Below are 20373 nucleotides of genomic sequence, written 5' to 3' on the forward strand. Positions count from 1 at the left end.
AAAGGCACCCCTTGAAGCTTAATGTACTACAGGGTCTACATGGAGATAGCACGACTTTCAAATGAACTTGAAAATTAAATCTAAAAACAGAACATAAACAAAAATGCAAAACAAACAAATGGACGCAAACAAACTCATCTCTCCATGGAAAGTGATTTGAAAGGTCATGTGAAATGCATTAATGTGATTAGGCATTTCAAACTGTTTACTGCCATATTAGGAGTTTCTTTGACGGGAATAAGGAGAAGCTTTGTTTTAATCTTGCCGAAGGTTGACCAGTCTGTGAAACAAATTGTGAACACCTTTGCAAGGTCATACGAAAGTTGTTCTATGATCCTAAAAGAATCATAACAGAGCAATAATTTATGCAATTAGATTGACTGAAACACAGCCTACATGGATGATAACCAAAACAATATCCTTACTTACAAAGGAGTGCAGCAAAGGGTATTACGATCTGTAAAACAGGACATGGCATTCCACCAAACATAACAATCATGCACATGATAATAAAATTAAATATTGTGAAGCTCTAGGAATATCATTCCTTGGACATAGTGTAAAGAACTTAAGTGGCACAGGTCTCCTCATGCTAAAAATCTCACCATGGAAAGCTACAGTCTAATACATGTACAGTGTAGTTGAATAAATGAGACAAAAATGACCAGTGCTTACTTCATTTTTTGATTAAGGGACAAATGATCTTGGGTGGAGATACTAGAGGGAGTAGTCAGTGCACCTGGACATAATGAAAAATACAAACCTTTTTGTTAAACAATAGACAAAGAACACAAACAATTTTACAACTCTTGTAGTCACAAATCTCTGGTAAAAGTAGACTTGCACTGTTGTTCTGCAGTAAGCTCAGATTTTATTTCAATTGCCATTACTAGCCAGCAATTTTCACTATTTTTTGCTGTGGTTTCACACACACGTACACACCGAAAAAAGGCCCAAATTCCCCAAATTTCTGCTGGCGAAGGGCATTTCAATTTTTCAGAGATGGGGTTGGTTAATATTATGGACATCGATAAATAAATAAACAATCACTGCACTTTTGTGGCTAGGAAAAAGACAATTGCAATTCTGAAGTCTTTTTTAGAGTTATGTATCTTTACATTAACCTTTTAATCCAACTCCAGTTTTCTTCATTGACTGAACAACATCATCCAAAGTATATCTGCTACCATACATCATATCACTTGAAAATAAACAAAGTACTACAGTTTAATCTTGACAAACCCACCAGAGAAAATAATCACTAAATCATGAGTCAGGATCATTTTTAAAGTCAAAGCTCTTTAAAACCATCGTAGTTCTTCATTAGTGCAACATAAGTTTCAGTGGGTGGTTGTCATTTAGAGCAGTCCACAAAAAAGCGGAATCAAAATAAAATAAATATTATTTGGAGCTGGTGCTAAGCATGGTAAATACAATTTAATTAAGTTAATGTGACAAAGTCACAACAACAACAAAATTGATTACTGAGTATTAAATACCGGTAAATTGCTATTATTCAAGAATATCACAAAAAAATTAAGTTGGCTCACTAATAAATGAACTTGTCCATTTTGGTAAAGAAGGTCTCTTTCAGCCAGTTTGTAAATTAGGTGGCTGAATGCACTTAGCAATATCCATGCAAGAGATATGGTTCTGTGGTTAAGGAGCTAATTAGATTTGCATGTGATTTCGCCAGGTTAAAATCCTATTGTGGCAACAGGTTGGATTTGTCGTTGGGGGTCCTAATTTAAAACCCATTTAACTAAGTCTCGCCTTGTAAATAGCCAACTGGTTGACTCATATGCCAAATGGGGTTCTTAAAGATGTTCTGTTTCATTTGAAATGTTTCTTTCAGACATAGTTAATGGAGGGAATGGTTATGAAACCCGACAGATTTCTTTGTTGTAGGTTTTTGTTCTCTTTTTTGACCTTGACCGTGCACAAAACACAATAGTTGTTTATTCCGTACTGAGGAACTAACCAATAGAAACGTGTTGGTTACGTAACTCATGCATAGTGTATGAGCGCAAAACAAAAGATTGTGCACGGTCGTGGACTTTCCAACCTAAATCTTGGCATCTTTGTCTGCCCCTTTGATGTTTGCCGAGCTTCCAAACCATTCCCCTCTATTAACTATGTTTCAGATTATGATTCACAACCTAGATACATCCACTAAAAAACCTTTAACCCATTGACTCCTAGGAGTGACAGATTTTACTCTCTGTCTACTGCCAGACAATTTACTTGTCAGTAGGGGGGGGAGAGGGGGGGGGGGGGGGTGGAAGTGGTTAAGGAGTCAACATATTAACAACCTCTGCATCCATTCAAAATTATACCCCTTTTACATGTACAGTAAGTTTAACAAATTGATGTCAGTTTTTCATGCGTCTGTCCTGTTATTGATCATGAATTGCATCATAATATTGTCAAAAGAGCTGTCGATGGCGAGTGGATCCGCAGACTACTTTGTCAATGTTATGATGAAATTCATTGTCAATAATAGGACAGACGCATGAAAAACTGACATCAATTTGTTTTTTCCAATAACAAAAAGGCAGAGGGGTCAAAATTAAGTCAAAACACGAGAAGAAAGCGAGACAAAAATGCGAGAAACTTCAATCTTACCCAAGCAATATCGCGTCATTATCGAGTAAATTATACATTTATGTATCTGTCCGCTTATTGACAATAAAAATTCGCCAATGAGCGCGTAAGAATTTTTGCAGTCATTGTAAAAACTGTATTTGCAACCAATCTAGATCTACAATCTTGGACAAAATAGATGGGAAATTTGTACCCCCCGCCCCCCCAAATCAAGGATGAGAAATGGTGCATTTTGGCTTTTGCACAGCTTCATCCTTGATTTGGAGGGATGGGGGTTTGCTGCTCCATTTTATTCTGTCTAAGATTTTAGATCGAGAGAAGTGCCTTTTAACTATAAGACTTACAGTTAAAAGGCACTTCTCTAGATCTAGATCTAGATCTAGATCGGTCACAGATACAGTACTTTAATACAGTGTTTTATGCAGAGCAATAACTGAATAGATCAGATTGGCTGAGAGTATTGCAATATAAATTATCATTACTGAAGTGCAGTACCAAAATGATCATGAGACTAGTTTCTACTACATTAGTGGAAACTGGAACATGAAAATTTGGTCTCATCAAACAGGTTAGACACACAAGAAAAATTTGCAAGATTTGAATTTTGACAGTTAGCCCTTCATCACAGTGAATTCACTCTGACAGCAAAGGCGGGAAATGTCAGCTGCAAATTTTTTGTTTGGCAGCGGTTTTATCATTTACCTTTATCAGCCTGTTTGATGAGACCAACTTTCCACCAATAATGAAAGTGTGTATCACAACTGACCAAAAACGTCAACATTACACAAATGTACCGCTAATCACAATCAGAAACAAGATCCTTGGAATATTATTCCCTACCTTATAGGAATTTCATCCCAATCTACAGGAGCACCAGCCGCACTAAGAGGAAACAATCAGGAGAAAAATCAATGAGAGAAGTGATCCTCACTCTTATTTAACACATTGACTCCTGGAGGTTCCCCACTGACGAGTAAAATTAATTGTCTGGCATTAGACAGAGTAAAATACTAAGTCCGGCAGGTTTAGGCCGGTCAGGGTGTCAAAGGGTTATGGGGGCATACGGTAGTTTTTTAGTGAGTGATTTAAGCAATAACATTGTCTCTTTAATTTTATAGACACCTGGAAAATTCAAGTGGCTCCAACGGGATTCAAACCCATGACGATGCTGGTGCAATGCCATACCAACTGGGCTATGAAGCCACACAGTTGGGGGCAGGTTCGGTCGGTGTTCAAATGTATATTGAAGTACAGGTTGACACATTCATTTCATTAATCAGGAGACAGTTAATCATGCACTCACCTCCTCCCCTTCCCCCCGCCCGCTGTCAGCTGCTTCAAGTCAACATGTCTCATACATCCAAATGATCTGTTTATAAATGTCCCTACAGCACAACTGTACATTCAGGAATAAAACCAGAAACACATTGGAAGGCGAGCGCTCTTACCAAAGTGTCAGTCCCACACACATTTATACATGTAGTCTCCTGGTCTCCTATACCAGATTAGAGGAACTTTACCACAACTTTGCGTTGGGATACGCTGAGAAATTATTCAAAATTTTAACCAGAATCCCAAAACTTTTGGCTTTTTCAAAGTTTTATGACTTCTGGCAAATAAGTAAACACTAGTGTAACAAAAATGTACCGCTGTAAATGGGTATGACCTTACCTGAAAATGCGTCTTACACTGTGGCAAAGTTCTGGTCCAACACCATCCCCTGGGATTAAAGTTACCATGTGACGAGTTTGTGATTGTGCAAGTGGCTCACTGCTTGATTTTGATGCAACAGAAGTGCTCAACATTCTTGATTTTCCAAGAGCAGCAGGCAAAAACTAAAAGAGAATAATTATTGCTTACATATATAGCGGTTATTAGACAGAGGCGCAAAGATATGAGTTTTATTTCAAGTGGTAAAAACATTATTTTACGAACGAGCGCAGCGAGTGAGTAAAATATTGCTTTTAACACAAGAAAATAAAATCCATATCTTCAAGCCACTGTGTAATTTTCCTTTATTATATAGACAGGAGAGGAGAACAAACTTTATCGCAACTTCTTGCAGCTCAGCGACAGGAATTTCTTCAATTTCACATATATTCTTTGTGTTAGCATTTTCTTGTTTCTCAGAGAAGGATTTTTTGTCAGCTTCAGAGAACTTCACAAATCTATTGCTTGCCATTTTTCACTAACTGTTTGCACAAACAACCATGCAAAGGCGGGAAATGATGTCATCAATATCCTCACTAGTAAGGGTGTGGAAAATACGACATTTGGGTCCTGGATGTGGCTTCATATGAATTTTATGAGTGGTATGTCTTTCAGTAAAGCGCCCCTGTCTATTAAACAATAAATTAATACAAGGGCATGCTGGATATGAAGTGATAAATAACAAAAGAGGCTTGTAGCGCCAAGTTGGTTATAATCATATTATATCCAGCCAGCACAAATATTAAGGAGGCTCGAAATAGTTTCTCCTTTTTTCAAACAAATAAACATATTCTGTCCTTAGATACAGTTAGGGTAATCATCTCAAGATGAAATTTGGCCGGGTATTACCGGTAAGTACCCATTGTAGATTTCTCACATTACATTTTCCTCCAAACAATATTATTGCCATGTGGCAACGTATTAGGCATTTCTTTGAGCCTTAAAATCAATATATGTAGTCTTTTTTGACGAAACAGGACGGTGAAATTTTCCCAATTAGCGTCACCAGATAATGTTAGAAATCCTCTCTAAAATATTTAAAATTCAACAAAATCTGTCCGCCAGTTTTTTGGAAAAATCAGTTTTTTTGGAATGTCTCTAACTTTTTTTTTCACCTACAGAATTTTTTAAATTTGAAAGACAAACACTTTAAATTAATCTAAGCTAACATGCAAAAAATGAAAAAAATTCATCGTCTGGAAGCAGAGATATAAACAAGTAAAGTTGCAAAATCAGGAAAAATGAGGCCAGGGGGTTACAAGATCAGCATTCATGCATGCGTCACCCACTCATTCCAGTCCGCGCGCGAGTGGAGCTACAGGCCAACACAAACAGATTTAAGTGACCATTAAACCGTTTGTGTAGAAGTTTCATAGTTTTCGTGAATAGGAGATGTCTATTTATACTCCTTATATATAGGAATTAGGAGAAGGGTGAGCGAAATTAGCGGTATTGTTTATTTTTCGTGACCCATTTGAATCATGAGCTGATGCGAGCAGCTTATGAATTGCGTGTGTGGCTTACGCGCGTGTGCTCAGCTGAAAACCCTTTCGAGCCTCCTTAAAAATTCCAGGATCAACAACTCTTCCTTGTTAATTTCTGCCTCGGTCAATTCTGGCCTAAACGACTTTTGTCGGCCATTTTTTCTCATACATGTAGCTGCAAAAATGTTATCAGCTTGCTTTATTGCTGGTTCATTCCTTGACCATATTAGGTATGGCAGGTATATGAACTAATAGCCTGTGTCTGGCGAGCCAATGAAAATGTTGGAAATCTGATATCCGTAGTTCACTTTTTTATAAATAATATGGACTCTACGCCCCTGTATAAGAATCACATAATTTAGCACTTGGTATCACGAGCGTCCCCAGGTGAGCGTATAGAGGAATGTGTAATTGCATGGGTGCCTTAGGGATATGCCAAGTTTCTTTGATTAATATTCGAAAAAAAAGGCAGTGACACCACGTCTGAACACTTAACAGTGTATCTATGTCAGATAAGGTTAATGGCAAAGAACAAACGTTTTAAGAGGACAAAATTACCTGAAAACTTTGCTTTATCAACGCAGTCCTACCAAAGGCACAAGACATCTTCACGGCCGCCATTTTAATTGCGTATTTTTAAAGTGGATATATTCCATTTATACTACATGACGCGAATAACAGAAAAGTTGTAAACAACTGCTGGCCAATATCATTAAACACCCAGCTGCGCGGCCATTTAGCGCGGGAAACTTTCAATATGGCGGCTGTCCCCACCATAAGGAAACTGGACGAAGCTGTTGTAAATCGTATCGCGGCTGGAGAAGTTATTCAAAGACCTGCCAATGCGCTGAAAGAAATGATAGAAAACTCTCTTGATGCAAAGGCTTCATCCATAACGGTGACCGTGAAATCTGGTGGATTGAAACTGCTTCAGATACAGGACAACGGGTGTGGAATCAGAAAAGAAGACATGAGCATCGTTTGCGAGCGTTTTACAACAAGTAAGCTGGTGAAGTTTGAAGATCTGAGCTCGATTGCGACCTATGGCTTTCGAGGAGAAGCTCTGGCGAGTATCAGTCACGTGGCTCATGTAACAATCACTACAAGAACTGCGGAATCCACTTGTGCTTTCAAGGCAAGTTATTCGGATGGAAAACTTGTCCCTCCTAGGCCTGGTTTGTCGGCTGACCCTAAACCTTGTGCTGGCAACAAAGGTACGCAAATCAGTGTGGAGGACTTGTTTTACAACGTGTCAACCCGACGAAAAGCGTTAAAAAGCCCCGGAGAAGAATTCGCCAAAATTGCTGATGTTGTGAGCAAGTACGCTATTCATAACTCAGGGGTTGCTTTCACGTTGAAAAAGCAAGGTGAGAGCATGGCAGACGTGAGAACGACCAATGGTGCTTCAATTTTAGACAATATCCGTGCAATTTATGGAGCTGCAGTTGCTAGAGAATTGATGGAAGTGAGCTGTGACAACCAAAGATATGCGTTCAAAATGCACGGTTACATTTCTAATGCGAATTATTCTGTCAAAAAGCTTCAGTTTCTGTTGTTTATAAATCACCGTCTTGTTGACTCCTCGGCTTTGAGGAAAGCAATAGAAGCACTCTATGAAGCTTACATACCAAAGAACAGCCATCCATTTGCATATGTCTCTCTTGAAATATCACCAAATAACGTTGATGTCAATGTTCACCCAACAAAACATGAGGTCCACTTTTTGCATGAAGATTCCATTATTGAAGCTGTTCAGAAAGCCTTTGAAGAAAAGCTACTGGGAGCAAATTCATCACGTACATATTACACCCAGACTCTTCTTCCTGGGGTCCCTGTGATGGACACTTCGTCAGGTTAGTTGTACAGTAGTTAGGGAAGGCAATTTAAACGTTGTTGTCATGGACATCACAAACAGCAACCTAAATCTGGTATTTATTGGGATCTTTTCTGATAAAAAATAACAAATTTGAATTCGAGAAAACTGGCTTGTTACCTTCAGCTTGCCTAATTATAGGCCGGCTTTTATCAGGTCAACAATAGTGGCATTTTCCCAAACTTGTGCAAAAAAAAAAAAATCCATGGCATAGGCTTTTTCAGCAAAGAAAACGCTGAAACACTATGTATGGCATAGAAATCTTCTTAAAAAGACTCCTTGAAAACTCAATTCCTGGTTCTTGAAAACTCCATGAATACTCCTAGAATTTTATAGGCAAAAATAAAGCACAAACCCTGATTTAAATTTCAAATAGCGATAGTTGATTTTTGTATGGCAGGCAATCAAGGCCAGTGTACAAAATGTTGATATAGGTTTTGTCAGAAACCCATAAGGGTTGAAACGTGTAACGCGCGTTCACAGCTTCCGAATATTCAGTGCGAACTGATTGGTTGAATGTTTCAGTGCTAAGTACCATATTTGGAAACCCCTCGCTCTTGTTGTTCAAAATATGGTACTTAGCAAATTGAATATTCGGAAGCTTGTTTCTCAGCACACAAGGGGCCGTTACACGTTTCAACCCTTATGAGTTTCTGGTTTTGTTTATTATACACTTAGTGACATCAGATGAGGGGGACAAATCAAGTGCAGGCAAAGTTTATGCACATCAAATGGTGCGAACAGATAGCAGAGAGCAGACTCTGCATGCATTTCTGCCTCCCAAGGATTTCACACATACAACAAAAAGGTACTGTTGTAATTTAAGTGTTGGTAATGGCGTGACCAAATTAGGATGAGTGTCGACACTGCTTGCTGTAGCTAGACTTGGTTGGTCTTTGGGGGTTACCAGCTCACACAGAGTCCAATAGACTTGAACACACTCAAGACTTGATTACATTCTGCTTTAATAGTTAAATCAAAGTGCTTATAGTGCCACTATGACGAAAATTTTTGGTTTTCTTTTCGAATTTTTTCTACGTCAATTAAGTCAATATGTTCAAAATAATACAATGCATTTAAATTTGGAATGATAGAAGCGCGATAAGTCGGGAAATAGCCAGCCAAAAACCGCAAAAAATCTGTCTGCCATTACTCGGACGGCATTGGAGAAGCCTGCGGTCTTCACGCAAGACTTGGCTCGTGACGTCATACACGCATCGCTTCGTGGGCGTTTGACAAAGTGAACAAGTCGATCAAGGAGTAATGTATATAATATCAGCAAAAAGCAACTCACATATGACGTCAGAACCCAGGCGATCCAGCTAGACCCAACCCTTTTCCTTGCTCACAGTCATTTGCCGTTCGAGTAATGGCGGACAGGAAAAACCGAAAAACTATGTTACAATAATCATACTTTCCGTGGGAATTTTGAGATAAAAATTGGCATGATACCTATTTAGTACATCTATTTTCAAAATCTAATGAAAAAAGGACATGCAAAATTTTCATCGTAGTGGCACTTTATATACATAATGGTAGCGAGCTAAACGTGATTAAATATGTGAGAGAGTATAAGATGTTTCCGTCCTAGTAAACATCCTAATTCTTACGTGAGCATAACGCCATACTTACATATCGATGCATACATAAATCCTGAGGAACTAGGCGTTTAGAATCCCACATGAAATCCAAGTAGAAGAAAGGACTAGTTCCCACGATGTAATACGTTGGCTGTGTATGCAACACGTAAACGGTATATTTGCACATTTAATTGAGCAACAATACAAATGTTCTTCCGATTCGCATCAGATGAATAACTGATCTACTTATAGTTCGACAGGTCACATTACAGTGTAGTTAAGTGTCACGCTCTTCTTAACTTTACTACAGTACCATGTAACAAACTTACATGTATTGAAACCAATGCTTAGACTGTAGTGTGGATTTAGGTACTAAACTTCTTGTACACAATTACATTGTACATGCCATCATGTATATTATCTGAAAAAATTAATAATGATTATTGGTATGTAAGAAATGTTTCAATCTCATCCTATTGAGAGAATACTGACTGGTACAATATAATTTTCCTTTTTAGTTAAAGTTGTCCTAAAAGGTGATACAAAGATATTTTTCATGACGTTATGTGTCTCCCAAAATTTTGTTCTTTTAGCATAACTCAGGGACCTGCAGATAAAGAAAATCAAGAATCTAGTAGTGTTACCATTGAGGAACCAAGCACATCTGGGAGTTCCACCAGCTGCACCACTGACAGAGCCAAAAGTGCTGAATCCCATCCAAGTAATACCACTGATCATGTTGACGAAAATGTGTCTGACAAACCTTTAGGTAAAATTCTCTGGCGAACCTGTTCAATGATTTTTGCAATCGTAGTGAAGGGTTGTTAAATGTTAACCCCTGTGAATAAATGACTAGATTAATTAAATTAATGTAGTCATTCAATCAGGAATACTACATGCATACCATGTAGGTCAAATAGGACAGTTTTGTCTTCAATGTTGATGAGGGGATATTCTGAAAAATTTGGAGTGCTCTTAACTGTGCACATACTGTAGTTAACCCTGTGACCCTTTGATTGCTACATTGTAGTTCTGGCATCGGTTGTTCAAAAGGTGGATATCACTATCCAGCTGGCCCCAGTTGTTCAAAAGGTGGATAACCCTATCCACCAGATAAATCACTATCCGTTAGATAGCGCAATTGGTTTTGCTATTACTTATCCACTGGATAGTGTGATTTATCCAGCGGATACCGCTATCGATCCATAGTTTGAACAACTGGGGGCTGATAAATCGCTATCCAGTGGATAGTGCTATGCATTTTATGGCATACTGTTATATATATAATAAAGTTTTAGTTTATTGATCAGTTGCTTGTATGAGCAATTTGTTGTTGCTTTCCAGATTCTAAAAAGCCTAGACTTGAAGAAAAAGCTGATACAATGGTCAAAAATGCAAGCAAATCTGGTATTTGTAGAGAAATTCGTTTGACCAGTGTTTTAAACCTTCGAAAAGCTATTGATGACAATGAACACAAAGGAATGAAAGAGCTCTTTGAGGACCACAAGTTTGTTGGTTGTGTGAACAAGTCCTTAGCTCTTGTCCAGCACAGTACAAAACTGTTCCTTGCAAATGTCACAACTCTTAGCAAAGAACTGTTCTACCAGATCATCATGTTTAAGTTTGGTAACTTTGACTTTCTGAGGCTTTCTGAACCAGCTCCAATTTATGAGCTTGCCTTGCTAGCTTTAGACTGTGAAGAGAGTGGATGGACAGAGGCTGATGGAACTAAAGATCAACTTGCAACATACATTGTCAATTTGCTAAAAGAAAAAGCAACCATGCTACTGGATTATTTCTCTTTGGAAATAGATGAAGAAGGTTGCATTTTGACCTTGCCGCTGCTGTTGGATGGTTTCACACCAAATCTGAATGGCTTGCCCATGTTTGTGCTTCGACTGGCTACAGAGGTAAGCCTCACGCAGCTTCTAATTAACCTTGATGATGGTGTTTATAATAATACTGCATGTACCCGGAGGTAGTGTAAGAGGTGTTTTCAGCTCTATTAGTCAATGGGTAGTCCTTCTAGTTGAGCAACTAAGTGCTGTAATTTTATTCAAATAGTTTCTTCTCATACAAAACTGGGCTTTATTAACCCAACTAAGACTTGTCAACTAAACTAAGGCTTTTAAAAGAAAGTGAAACCCGAGAACAATTCTCAACTGAATGGAACTTCGTAATTACAGACTCGAGAAACTATGATGTCATACCAAAGAAACACTTGATTGGTGGAGAGGGCAGGTCGGGCTATGAAGATGGAAATAAAGACTCAAACTTGGATGATCAATGCGAGAAGATCATTTTCCACTCATTGGTTTCCTCAGCCACGTCAAAAACTTGCTTGCTATACACCACCCCACAAGTCGAGCTTCAATATTTAGCTTTCATTGAGTTCCCAACATTTGACTTGATTTGCGTTAATTGTTAATTTCAGCTTACAGTGTCCCCAGTTAGTGCTCCAACGCTAGAACGAGTAGACACTTAAATAAAGTCCCTTTCCTTTCCTTTCTTTTCACTTCACGTAAAGGGAAACTGTCACGAGAAGCGCATGCGCTAGCGTCTTGTGAAAACTTGAAAAGTGTTAGGTTAACTTTTTTCAAGTTGAATCGACAAATTCAAAATGGCGTCCACTGGGGAGGGCCATGGTGGACAAAGGAGAAACTCCGGCGAATATACGTGACTCACGCGTGAATCCATGATGGCGGCTAGAATTTTCCGTGGGCTCGAGAGCAAACAAACTCGAGCATGCGCAGCTCATGACTGTGCCCCTTTAATGAGAATCCCATGAAGGCTCGGCTGAACAAACATCACAGTGACTTTTGACACTTTGCGAGATTTGCAAGTTGTACTCATAAAAGCCTTATAGGATGCAAACAGATGACACCATAGAAAGAAACTCTTGGTTCTGTTATCCTAAGACTGGTAGACTACTCTTAGTCGAATGCCAGAGGAAGCTCTTTGGGAAGGAAAGTTTCATTCTTTTCTGGTTAAAAGCTTTCACAAAAGCCAGGCTTGCTAATTTGAAATTTCCTGTTACAATATGAATTCTTGAAGAATCGTTTTGTTCCCATGTCATGAAACGATACTGATACAGTACGTGTACATTCAAGTGTCTACATGTGTGACCTTTTCTAGGTAGACTGGGACAGTGAAGAGGGATGCTTCCGTACCTTTGGGAAGGAGTGCAGTAGGTTTTATGCATTTAAGGCAGATCCTTATGAGGAAGATGATGATGATGCACAGAACACTGATGCAGCAAAACCATCCAACCATTCTTGGCAGTGGACAGTAGAGCATGTGTTATTCCCTGCTTTTCGCACAGGGATCGTGCCCCCAAATCGCTTCTCTGAAGATGGCACTCTGCTTCAGATAGCAAACCTACCAGACTTGTACAAAGTGTTTGAAAGGTGTTAAGTTTTGTGTAGCCATCTCTTTAACACGGATTTGGTTTCTCCAACGCTTCCCGGGAGAGAAACCACGTCGAGCAACCATTAGTTTCTTTGAATGAGCCGCCGTCTATCGCCAAGGCCGAATAAATTAAATTTGAACCGGGAAAACGAGTTAGGAAACTTGTTTTGGCGCTTTCGCGTGCGTTCAGATACGCAACTGCTGTGTTTGGGCGAGCCTTGGCCCGGTTGTTGGAAAGCCGGTTAACTTAATCCAGGACTAGCGTAAACTTTGGTTTCATTTTTTCAACTTCTTGGTGAAAATTTATATTTTGCTTATTTTTGTTTTTCAAGATTGACTTCCTCTAATGTTAAGTCTTGCCGGATATCAGCGTCGAACAGCATTTGGGAGTAAAGAAATAAACTCCTCGGTTAATTTTTAATCTGGTATTAGCGTTAATCGGCATTTGAACAACTGGGCCCTGATGTGTGTTGATTCCATATTTTTCCCGCTAAATAAGACGAAGTAATGTCAAATGCATCACGTGGGGTGTGACGAACTTCGCACTTGCATGATGGGAAAATCAAATGTTTTCTCCCTCGGAAAGGGTAGGAGAAACGAACTGTTCGGAGGGTAATCTTACGGAGAAAACATACTTAGCAACATAAACGTCGGTGGTTTTGTGAAGACAAAACAGTTCGCTTCCGGTTGCCATCCGCTTCTCAAAAAGCTCCTTCTTTTTTTCAATGGTGACTCGGAAATACTCGTGAAAAATCCGAGTGCTACGATCCTCCGATTACTAGTTCGGATGCTGTACCACTGAGCTATAGGAAATGATCGGAAAAATCCGAGTGCTCCTTTGTAGGAGTCAAACCTACGATCCTCCGATAACTAGTTCGGATGCTCTACCACTGCGCTTAGGGGATGATCGGAAAAATCCGAGCGTTCCTTTGCAGGGTTCTAACCTACGATCCTCTGATTACTAGTTCGGATGCTCTACCACTGCGCTATAGGAAATGATTGGAAAAATCCGAGTGTTCCTTTGCAGGCGTCGAACCTACGATCCTCGGATTACTAGTTCGGATGCTCTACCACTGCGCTTTAGGGGATGGTCGGAAAAATCCATGCGCTCCTTTGCAGTAGTCCAACCTACGATCTCCTCAATGCTAGTGCAGATGCTGTACCACTGAGCTATAGGAAATGATAGGAAAAATCCGAGTGTTCCTTTGCAAGAGTCGAACCTACGATTCTTAGATTACTAATGCAGATGCTCTACCATTGCGCTATAGGGGATGATCGGAAAAATCCGACCGCTCCTTTGCACGAGTCGAACCTTCGATCCCCCGCGATTACTAGTGCAGATGCTCTACCACTGAGCTATAGCAGACTCGTATTTCAGTCGGTGAAGAAAAATGACATCAGTATTAAATGTGAAAAGCCGTTTAATAAATTTATGTTGCACATCAGTTGCCCAAATAAGATGCAAATTGTGTACAAAAATGTTCAAGTAAATTATCTTTAGTTAATAAAATGATACAAATTTGCCGTTTCATGTCTAGTTGATAAATAAATTAAAGAGCTTTAAAAGTAGATATAATTTACCAGAGTATTGTCTACTACACATTGAAAATACCAATACTCTATTAAAGCGGAATCTTTTACCCTTTATAGCAATGAAAAACTGTACGAACTACTTTGTAATTTTCTGAGAAAGGTTTGCTTAAAGATCAAGACAGGCAAAATTGCCTTGGAAGTACTTAATACAACATCACCCCATCTACGGTCGTGATCTCATGTTTTTTCTTTTTAAAATGATGAAAACAATGACACTTTCTCATCCAAATGATCAGTGGACAAAGAAGCAGAACACCAGCAGCACCCAATAAGATCCAAAATGAGTATCCCAGTCGTGCCTTGTCAGTAGAGGAGAATCCACGTTTTTGATCCAAAGGACGAAGAACATTTTTCTTGAGTTGGATCTCAAACAGCGCAGCAAACAAACAAGTAGATACGAGAACAAAAATACCTGAAAAAAAAAAAAATGATATGAACAGGGAAACTAGGCTCAGTCTCCAGCCCTGGGTGTCTGTTGTGGAGGATCACGGGCGCACCGAGACACCCACCGCTGGAGACTGAGCCTAAAGGGGAACGTGATAATAAAATTCTTGGAAAGGGTGTGTGGGGCAAGAGATGATACTCATCAAGGGTAGGGACTCAACTAGCTGGCTCAAGGTGGAGAGTTCCAGAATAAAATCTTGTAAATAAGACGGGACTATTTAAATAACATTCTCGGCTTTCAAAACATTACTTTTAACAAAAAAAAAACGCACACACACAAACACTTTGCATATCCAAAGCCAGTAATTAAGTAAACAAAATTGCTGCTGTGTCTTTTGCCGTCTTTCGTGAACAATAACAATTTATTTAAACTGAATCTATAATTTACCTGTAAGAATTACTTTGTGTGACTATTATCGCGTGATTACGCTGCCTGGTGATTCATAATGGTAATAGGACAGAGTGGAGTCCAATTTAGTCTGTAATCAACAAAATCGGACGACCGCACAGCGGGAGTCCGATTTGTTTAATCACAAGTATGATTACAGACCAAATTGGACGACAAGAAGTCCTGTTATTACCAATCAATCACAACGCTTAAAAATTCCGAGGAAACAAAATTAACGCATTTCTTTTTCACTGTCTAATGTTACAAATTGTCCATTTTGGAAATCCCCAGTTTGGTAGGGTAAACGGTTATTGTGATAAATATTGTGATTGTTGGATTAAGCTGAGTGCACTTGATATGATTGGCTGATTTACTGTCCGATTTCAACTCTACACAATATTTAGTGAAAAATAAAGTAGTTAATGCACCAATCAAATTTGAGAATATTGAAATGCTTGCCAAGGGTCGTTTTAGAACCGATGTTTTTAAATTCTCATTTTTAATCGTATTGTGGATTTATGGAACGCCCTGCCTGTAGCTATTAGGATAACTGATTACCATTGTTTAGTAAGAAAGTGAATAAGTTTTATATTAGTAAATTTAACTTAAGGATAATTTTTATAGTGTTCTGATCACTTATTGTTGTGCGATTTGTCTTCGTTAGTGTTCTATGTATTTTGTATCTTATCTCAGGCGCTTTATTTAAAATAAGGCATCTATAATTTTGTATAAACTGGCCTAATTACTCAGATATCTCCTTTTTATACTTGTAAATATATTTTGTTCTTTGTTGTTTTTGATATGATCATCTGCGTAATTGAATTTGAGTAAATAAATAAGAGTTCCTTTAGTTTCCTTTTTACATGATACCGTGACGAAATCGCGTTCCAGTACAACTGACTCATTCCGGGTCTCAATCCGAATGAAAATTCTTGTTTTGGAATGACATATCATGGTATCATGTAAACTGAAAACCAATTTCGTTCAGAGATGAAACTGCGAACCCCGTTTTCAAGATGGCAGACAACTCGAGGAAGATGTTTGCAAGACTGTAAAGTATAAAAAGGGCAAGAAAGACTCGAATATCCCCCACCTCAAATCTGTTCTGCCGGGCCTTATCCACGCAGGATATTTTACTCTTAGCATTAATTATATGCATATCAGAAAGGCCATACTTTGCGCTTAGAAAGAACAAAAAAAACGCGATCGTGCTTTCTGTTTAGACAAAAGAGATGAAACCCAATGCTCAATTTTTCACAAAAGTGTATCGCTATCAATGGGCGCAGTGACATTTCGCGGGAAGCTTGCACCACTGTTGTTTTGACCTGAGGCGGTAAAAGTAGGCGCATGAAGTTGGCAGGGTCATGTGAAAATTCATTATGAACTTCGTTCTGGAACGAAACTCATTTCGGAATGAAACTCATTCTGGTATTCATGAAAACAGCCCCTAAGCGACGGATCACAATTAATGAAATTGACATCGAAGCTAATATGGCCTAAGGAGGCAAGGAAACGAAATGCTTGCACAAATGTTACAAATAACATGACATTTATCCTGTCTGTATGTCTGGTCAAAGACTTAATCGAACGCAAATTCACAACAATTCTATCGCAACTACCTCAAACGCACATGTCTTTCAAGTGATATCTCGTGATATGACGTAATATTTAACTAAACGGGAACGAAAGCGTGCGCGGAGGTTATGCGCCAATCAAATCGAAACTTCAACATCCCCACCCCGGGCATTTGACACTCTTCTGTTCCCGGGGAGTGGGGAATTTGACCTTTGCCTGCGTGGGGTGGGGAAAATTGAACCGGAAGTGTCAGGTGTCACATGAGTTTTTTTTTTTCGGGCGCCGAAGTCGCTAACAGCCATAAAACACGTGTTTGGACGAGATGGAAGAGTTTAAAGGAAGACATATAGCATTTGTGAGCGATTGGCTTACAAAAAAGGTCTTTATTAACGACGACAGGAGCTGACAACGATTGTTCTTTAGTAGGGTATGACAGACAAATCCGACGATTGGGTAGGGCATTTGAACACCATTTGGCCCGAGGAGGTGGGAATTTGAACGATCAGTCTTCAAAAGTTCAAATTCCCGGGCTTTGCCTGGAAAAGGAAGGGGGGGGGGGGGGGATGTCGAAGCTTCGAGTTCATCGGCGCATTACACTCTCCTTTGTGATGGGTTGGGTCAAAGAACACTATCTACACGTCAACTACAAAACAGTCTGGAGAATGGATTACTCACAAGCAATCCCACAGCAGATGTACATCCCTGCCGAACCACAGATGGTCAGGTCTGACTTGGTGAATTCATTGTAACACGACAGTCCGATGAGGACACAGATTACAACCAAACTCAAAACACAGAAGCCCATTGATGCCCAAATGACGTCATCATTGGCCACACCTTCAAATTCATCTTTGACTGGAACAGAATAAAGATTAACTGGCACAGTTCTTTCTATGCAGAGATTGCTGGGGTAGCCTTCCATAGTACTTTGGGCCAGTTGAATCGAGATAGGGTGATTCTGTTGGGCAGGTTCTTATCTATATAGGATTGCATTGTAATCATTCCTAAAAATACCCTTTGGGCAGTCCTTGCTACTACTGTCATCATGAAAGGCACAATAATTCCACTTATTTACCAGGACACCCATGAAGGAGGGTTGCCCTACTTCTCTGTGGACACTATGTGTGATTATGATGCGTTCAAAACTGTCAATACAGATTTAAAATGAAAAAATCTATCTAAATGAAGTTGAATATTTTGGAAAAAGAATTTATGATGTACTCCCAACGTTCACAATTTGATACCTTTCCCTTGGCTTTAAACTGAAAGGTAAATTCTGCTGAAGCCAATTTAAATAATTTTGTTATTGTAAATTCTGAAATTAGCAGGTGGTTTATGCAAGCGTCTTCTTTGTTGTGGGAAAAACCTTGAATAAATTTAACTTCAGAACATACGCAGGATTCAAAAAAAGAGGGTATTAAATAAATCTGCCTGCTAACTACATTAGCTTAACATTTTATTAAAATATTATAAAAAATTCAAGTTAAAATCAAAATATTGGGGAAAAATATTAAAAGAATCCACTTACTACCGCGTTGCTCCAACAATATATTTTTAGATTCATAATGAAAAAGTATCTGAATATTTCATTTACAAGGTACCGTTAGTCTTCGTAGACTGGGGAAAATCATCTAAACTTACCGCTAATCCTTTTTATAGCGAAGGAAAAAAAAGCTTTGTTTCAGATTTCAGCATTAAATGTCATATAAAACTTTAATGTTTGTATTTACCTGCGAAGTCTCGTTGTCTGGCTCCGAGTCCAAAATCCTCTTTGCTCTCGCCATTAAACATTCCGAAATGTTTCGATCCAGCTATCTGTGTTGAATTTCCAACCTTTCGCTCAAGATCAGCGATGACCCAGTACTCCGAAAGTAGGGCAGCAACAATCATAACAAACGCCATAAAAGCGAAGATTGCGGCCGCTACAGCCGTTCCTCGACGTTTGAAAATACTCGTCATAGTTTAAGAAAAGGAAGCGAAAAGTCTTCAGTCTGTCGATAAACTTTAGCCAAATTAGTTTGCTTTTGAACGAGAAACCTACACTGTTGGGTATTCGAGGTGACACACGCGGTTACGCGCTACACCCACGTGTAATGCTTTCCAAATGCAAATTACCCGAGGGAAGTCCCGACGTCCGAAATTTCGGGGGCATCAAGCTTACCAATCCAAAATATAGTGTTTACTCTTTCGCATACACGCCAATTTTTTACGCTTAAAGTCTTGCTCATAAACCAATATATGTAAATCTTCGCAAAAAAACAGAGCATTAGTCATGTTTGAGTCCCTGACACCAACTCGCAAAGCTCCGTTTTACACGAGCAAGTTTTCTTTCGCAAAAAAAAATTGATCGTGTGAATAGGGTAAAATTGACCATTTTTTCTTGACAAGGAAAAGCCAACATCCCCATTTGTTCGCGTATTAAAACGGACGGCAAGGAATACTAATGAGATTAGTTCCCAGTAAAAAATGTACAAAATGGCGGCTAAAACGAAAGCAAGTTGGAGTGATCGAGCTTCGACGAGCTAGGGACTGGAACAATTTTTTATTAAGACTTAACTATTAGAGGGTAATGTGAAGTGCTAGTTTTCTACCCATATAAACCATGCGAGCGTAAGCCCTACTGATGGAAATGGGCCCACAAAAGGATAGATGGCAATCTATTATACAGTTTTGCCGCTCGGAAAGTGCAAGTGTCAAGTTGATCTTGACAAGTGTCATTGAAATCCAAAAAGAAAATTGGAGGTAACCACGCATTTTTCCAAGAAAACTCCTGAAAAATATTTGTAAAAAGCTTTAAAATACAAAGCAATGTATGGCGTTCTTTCTCAAATTGAAGCTTAATTATGTCTCAAAAATGCATGGTTACCCCCAATTTTCTTTTCGGATACCAAGACTACTTACTACGATCTACTTTATCCGGATAGTTTTAAACCGCGCAAAAATATTCCTGTATTAGTGAGCATCAAAGATAGGAAACTCGAGTATCTCGAGATGCGCAGAACGTATGCGCAATGACAATAGTAGGCACCTTCCTTAACTCTGGTTCGGAGATGGGTTTTTTTTAGTTTAAAAACATTTTCCTTATTTGGATGTAACATAGCTCGTGCATTTTCCCGCGCGTGCAGCTTCGATCTTATCTTTGTCCATATTTGGGCATAAAATTGGTGTCCTAAAATCCCCAGCTTCGTTCCAAGGAAAAGAGTTTCAAGTTACACGCTTCAAGGTCATGTTCTTCTGGATCGAGGTGTTACAGACATTGGGTGACCTTATTTGGATGTAACGTAGCTCGTGCACTTTCCCGCGCATGCCGCTTCCATCTTATTTTTGTCCATATTTGGGCATAAAATTGGTGGCCTTAAATCCCCAGCTTCGTTCCAAGGAAAAGAGTTTCAAGTTACACGCTTCAAGGTCACGTGCTTCTGTTAGTATCAACTGCGAAGATAGAGGTAAATTGACCACTGGTCGACGTTTCGAGTGTTGCCCGGAAATGCTAGGAAATCGTCGGAGCCATTCGACAATTGAAGCTGTCGGAAGGTCCTTGGGAACTTTTACCAAAATCTTTAAGACGTTAGCAGGTGTAGATGTAAGTCACATCCTTGCTAACTAAAAGCTGTCCTGTCCTGACGTTGAGGAAGGGCCAGGCAAGTGCGAAACAATAAGTCAACTTCGAAAGATAGCAACTCTAGCACAGCCGCAAAACAGATTTCGTTTCTT

General features: G+C 39.2%; 3 protein-coding genes across 3 annotated transcripts in view; 1 reads left to right on the forward strand and 2 right to left on the reverse strand.

Moving 5' to 3' along the window:
- LOC138043716 (isocitrate dehydrogenase [NAD] subunit beta, mitochondrial-like) overlaps positions 1–6483 on the reverse strand; it is a 20868-nt gene extending 14385 nt beyond the window's left edge. Inside the window, exons 1-5 of the mRNA XM_068890126.1 lie at positions 6357–6483; positions 4276–4439; positions 3445–3486; positions 1125–1201; positions 676–739 (exon numbers count right to left, since the gene is read on the reverse strand). Coding sequence (XP_068746227.1) covers positions 676–739; positions 1125–1201; positions 3445–3486; positions 4276–4439; positions 6357–6419 — 410 coding nt within the window. The 5' untranslated portion in view covers positions 6420–6483. The remainder of the gene's footprint in view (positions 1–675; positions 740–1124; positions 1202–3444; positions 3487–4275; positions 4440–6356) is intronic.
- Positions 6484–6549: 66 nt separating this feature from the next.
- Positions 6550–14185, forward strand: LOC138043719 (DNA mismatch repair protein Mlh1-like). Its single transcript, XM_068890129.1, has 5 exons — positions 6550–7651; positions 8350–8479; positions 9845–10020; positions 10596–11161; positions 12387–14185. The coding sequence occupies exons 1-5, from the start codon at positions 6556–6558 to the stop codon at positions 12663–12665; spliced, it is 2247 nt and encodes a 748-aa protein (XP_068746230.1). The 5' UTR covers positions 6550–6555; the 3' UTR covers positions 12666–14185.
- LOC138043721 (clarin-3-like) lies at positions 14063–18776 on the reverse strand. Its single transcript, XM_068890130.1, has 3 exons — positions 18390–18776; positions 17335–17514; positions 14063–14664 (listed from the first exon to the last, which is right to left on the reverse strand). The coding sequence occupies exons 1-3, from the start codon at positions 18616–18618 to the stop codon at positions 14396–14398; spliced, it is 678 nt and encodes a 225-aa protein (XP_068746231.1). The 5' UTR covers positions 18619–18776; the 3' UTR covers positions 14063–14395.
- Positions 18777–20373: the final 1597 nt, after the last annotated feature.

This window comes from Montipora capricornis, chromosome 3 (assembly GCF_036669925.1).
Source record: "Montipora capricornis isolate CH-2021 chromosome 3, ASM3666992v2, whole genome shotgun sequence".
NCBI lineage: Eukaryota > Metazoa > Cnidaria > Anthozoa > Scleractinia > Acroporidae > Montipora > Montipora capricornis.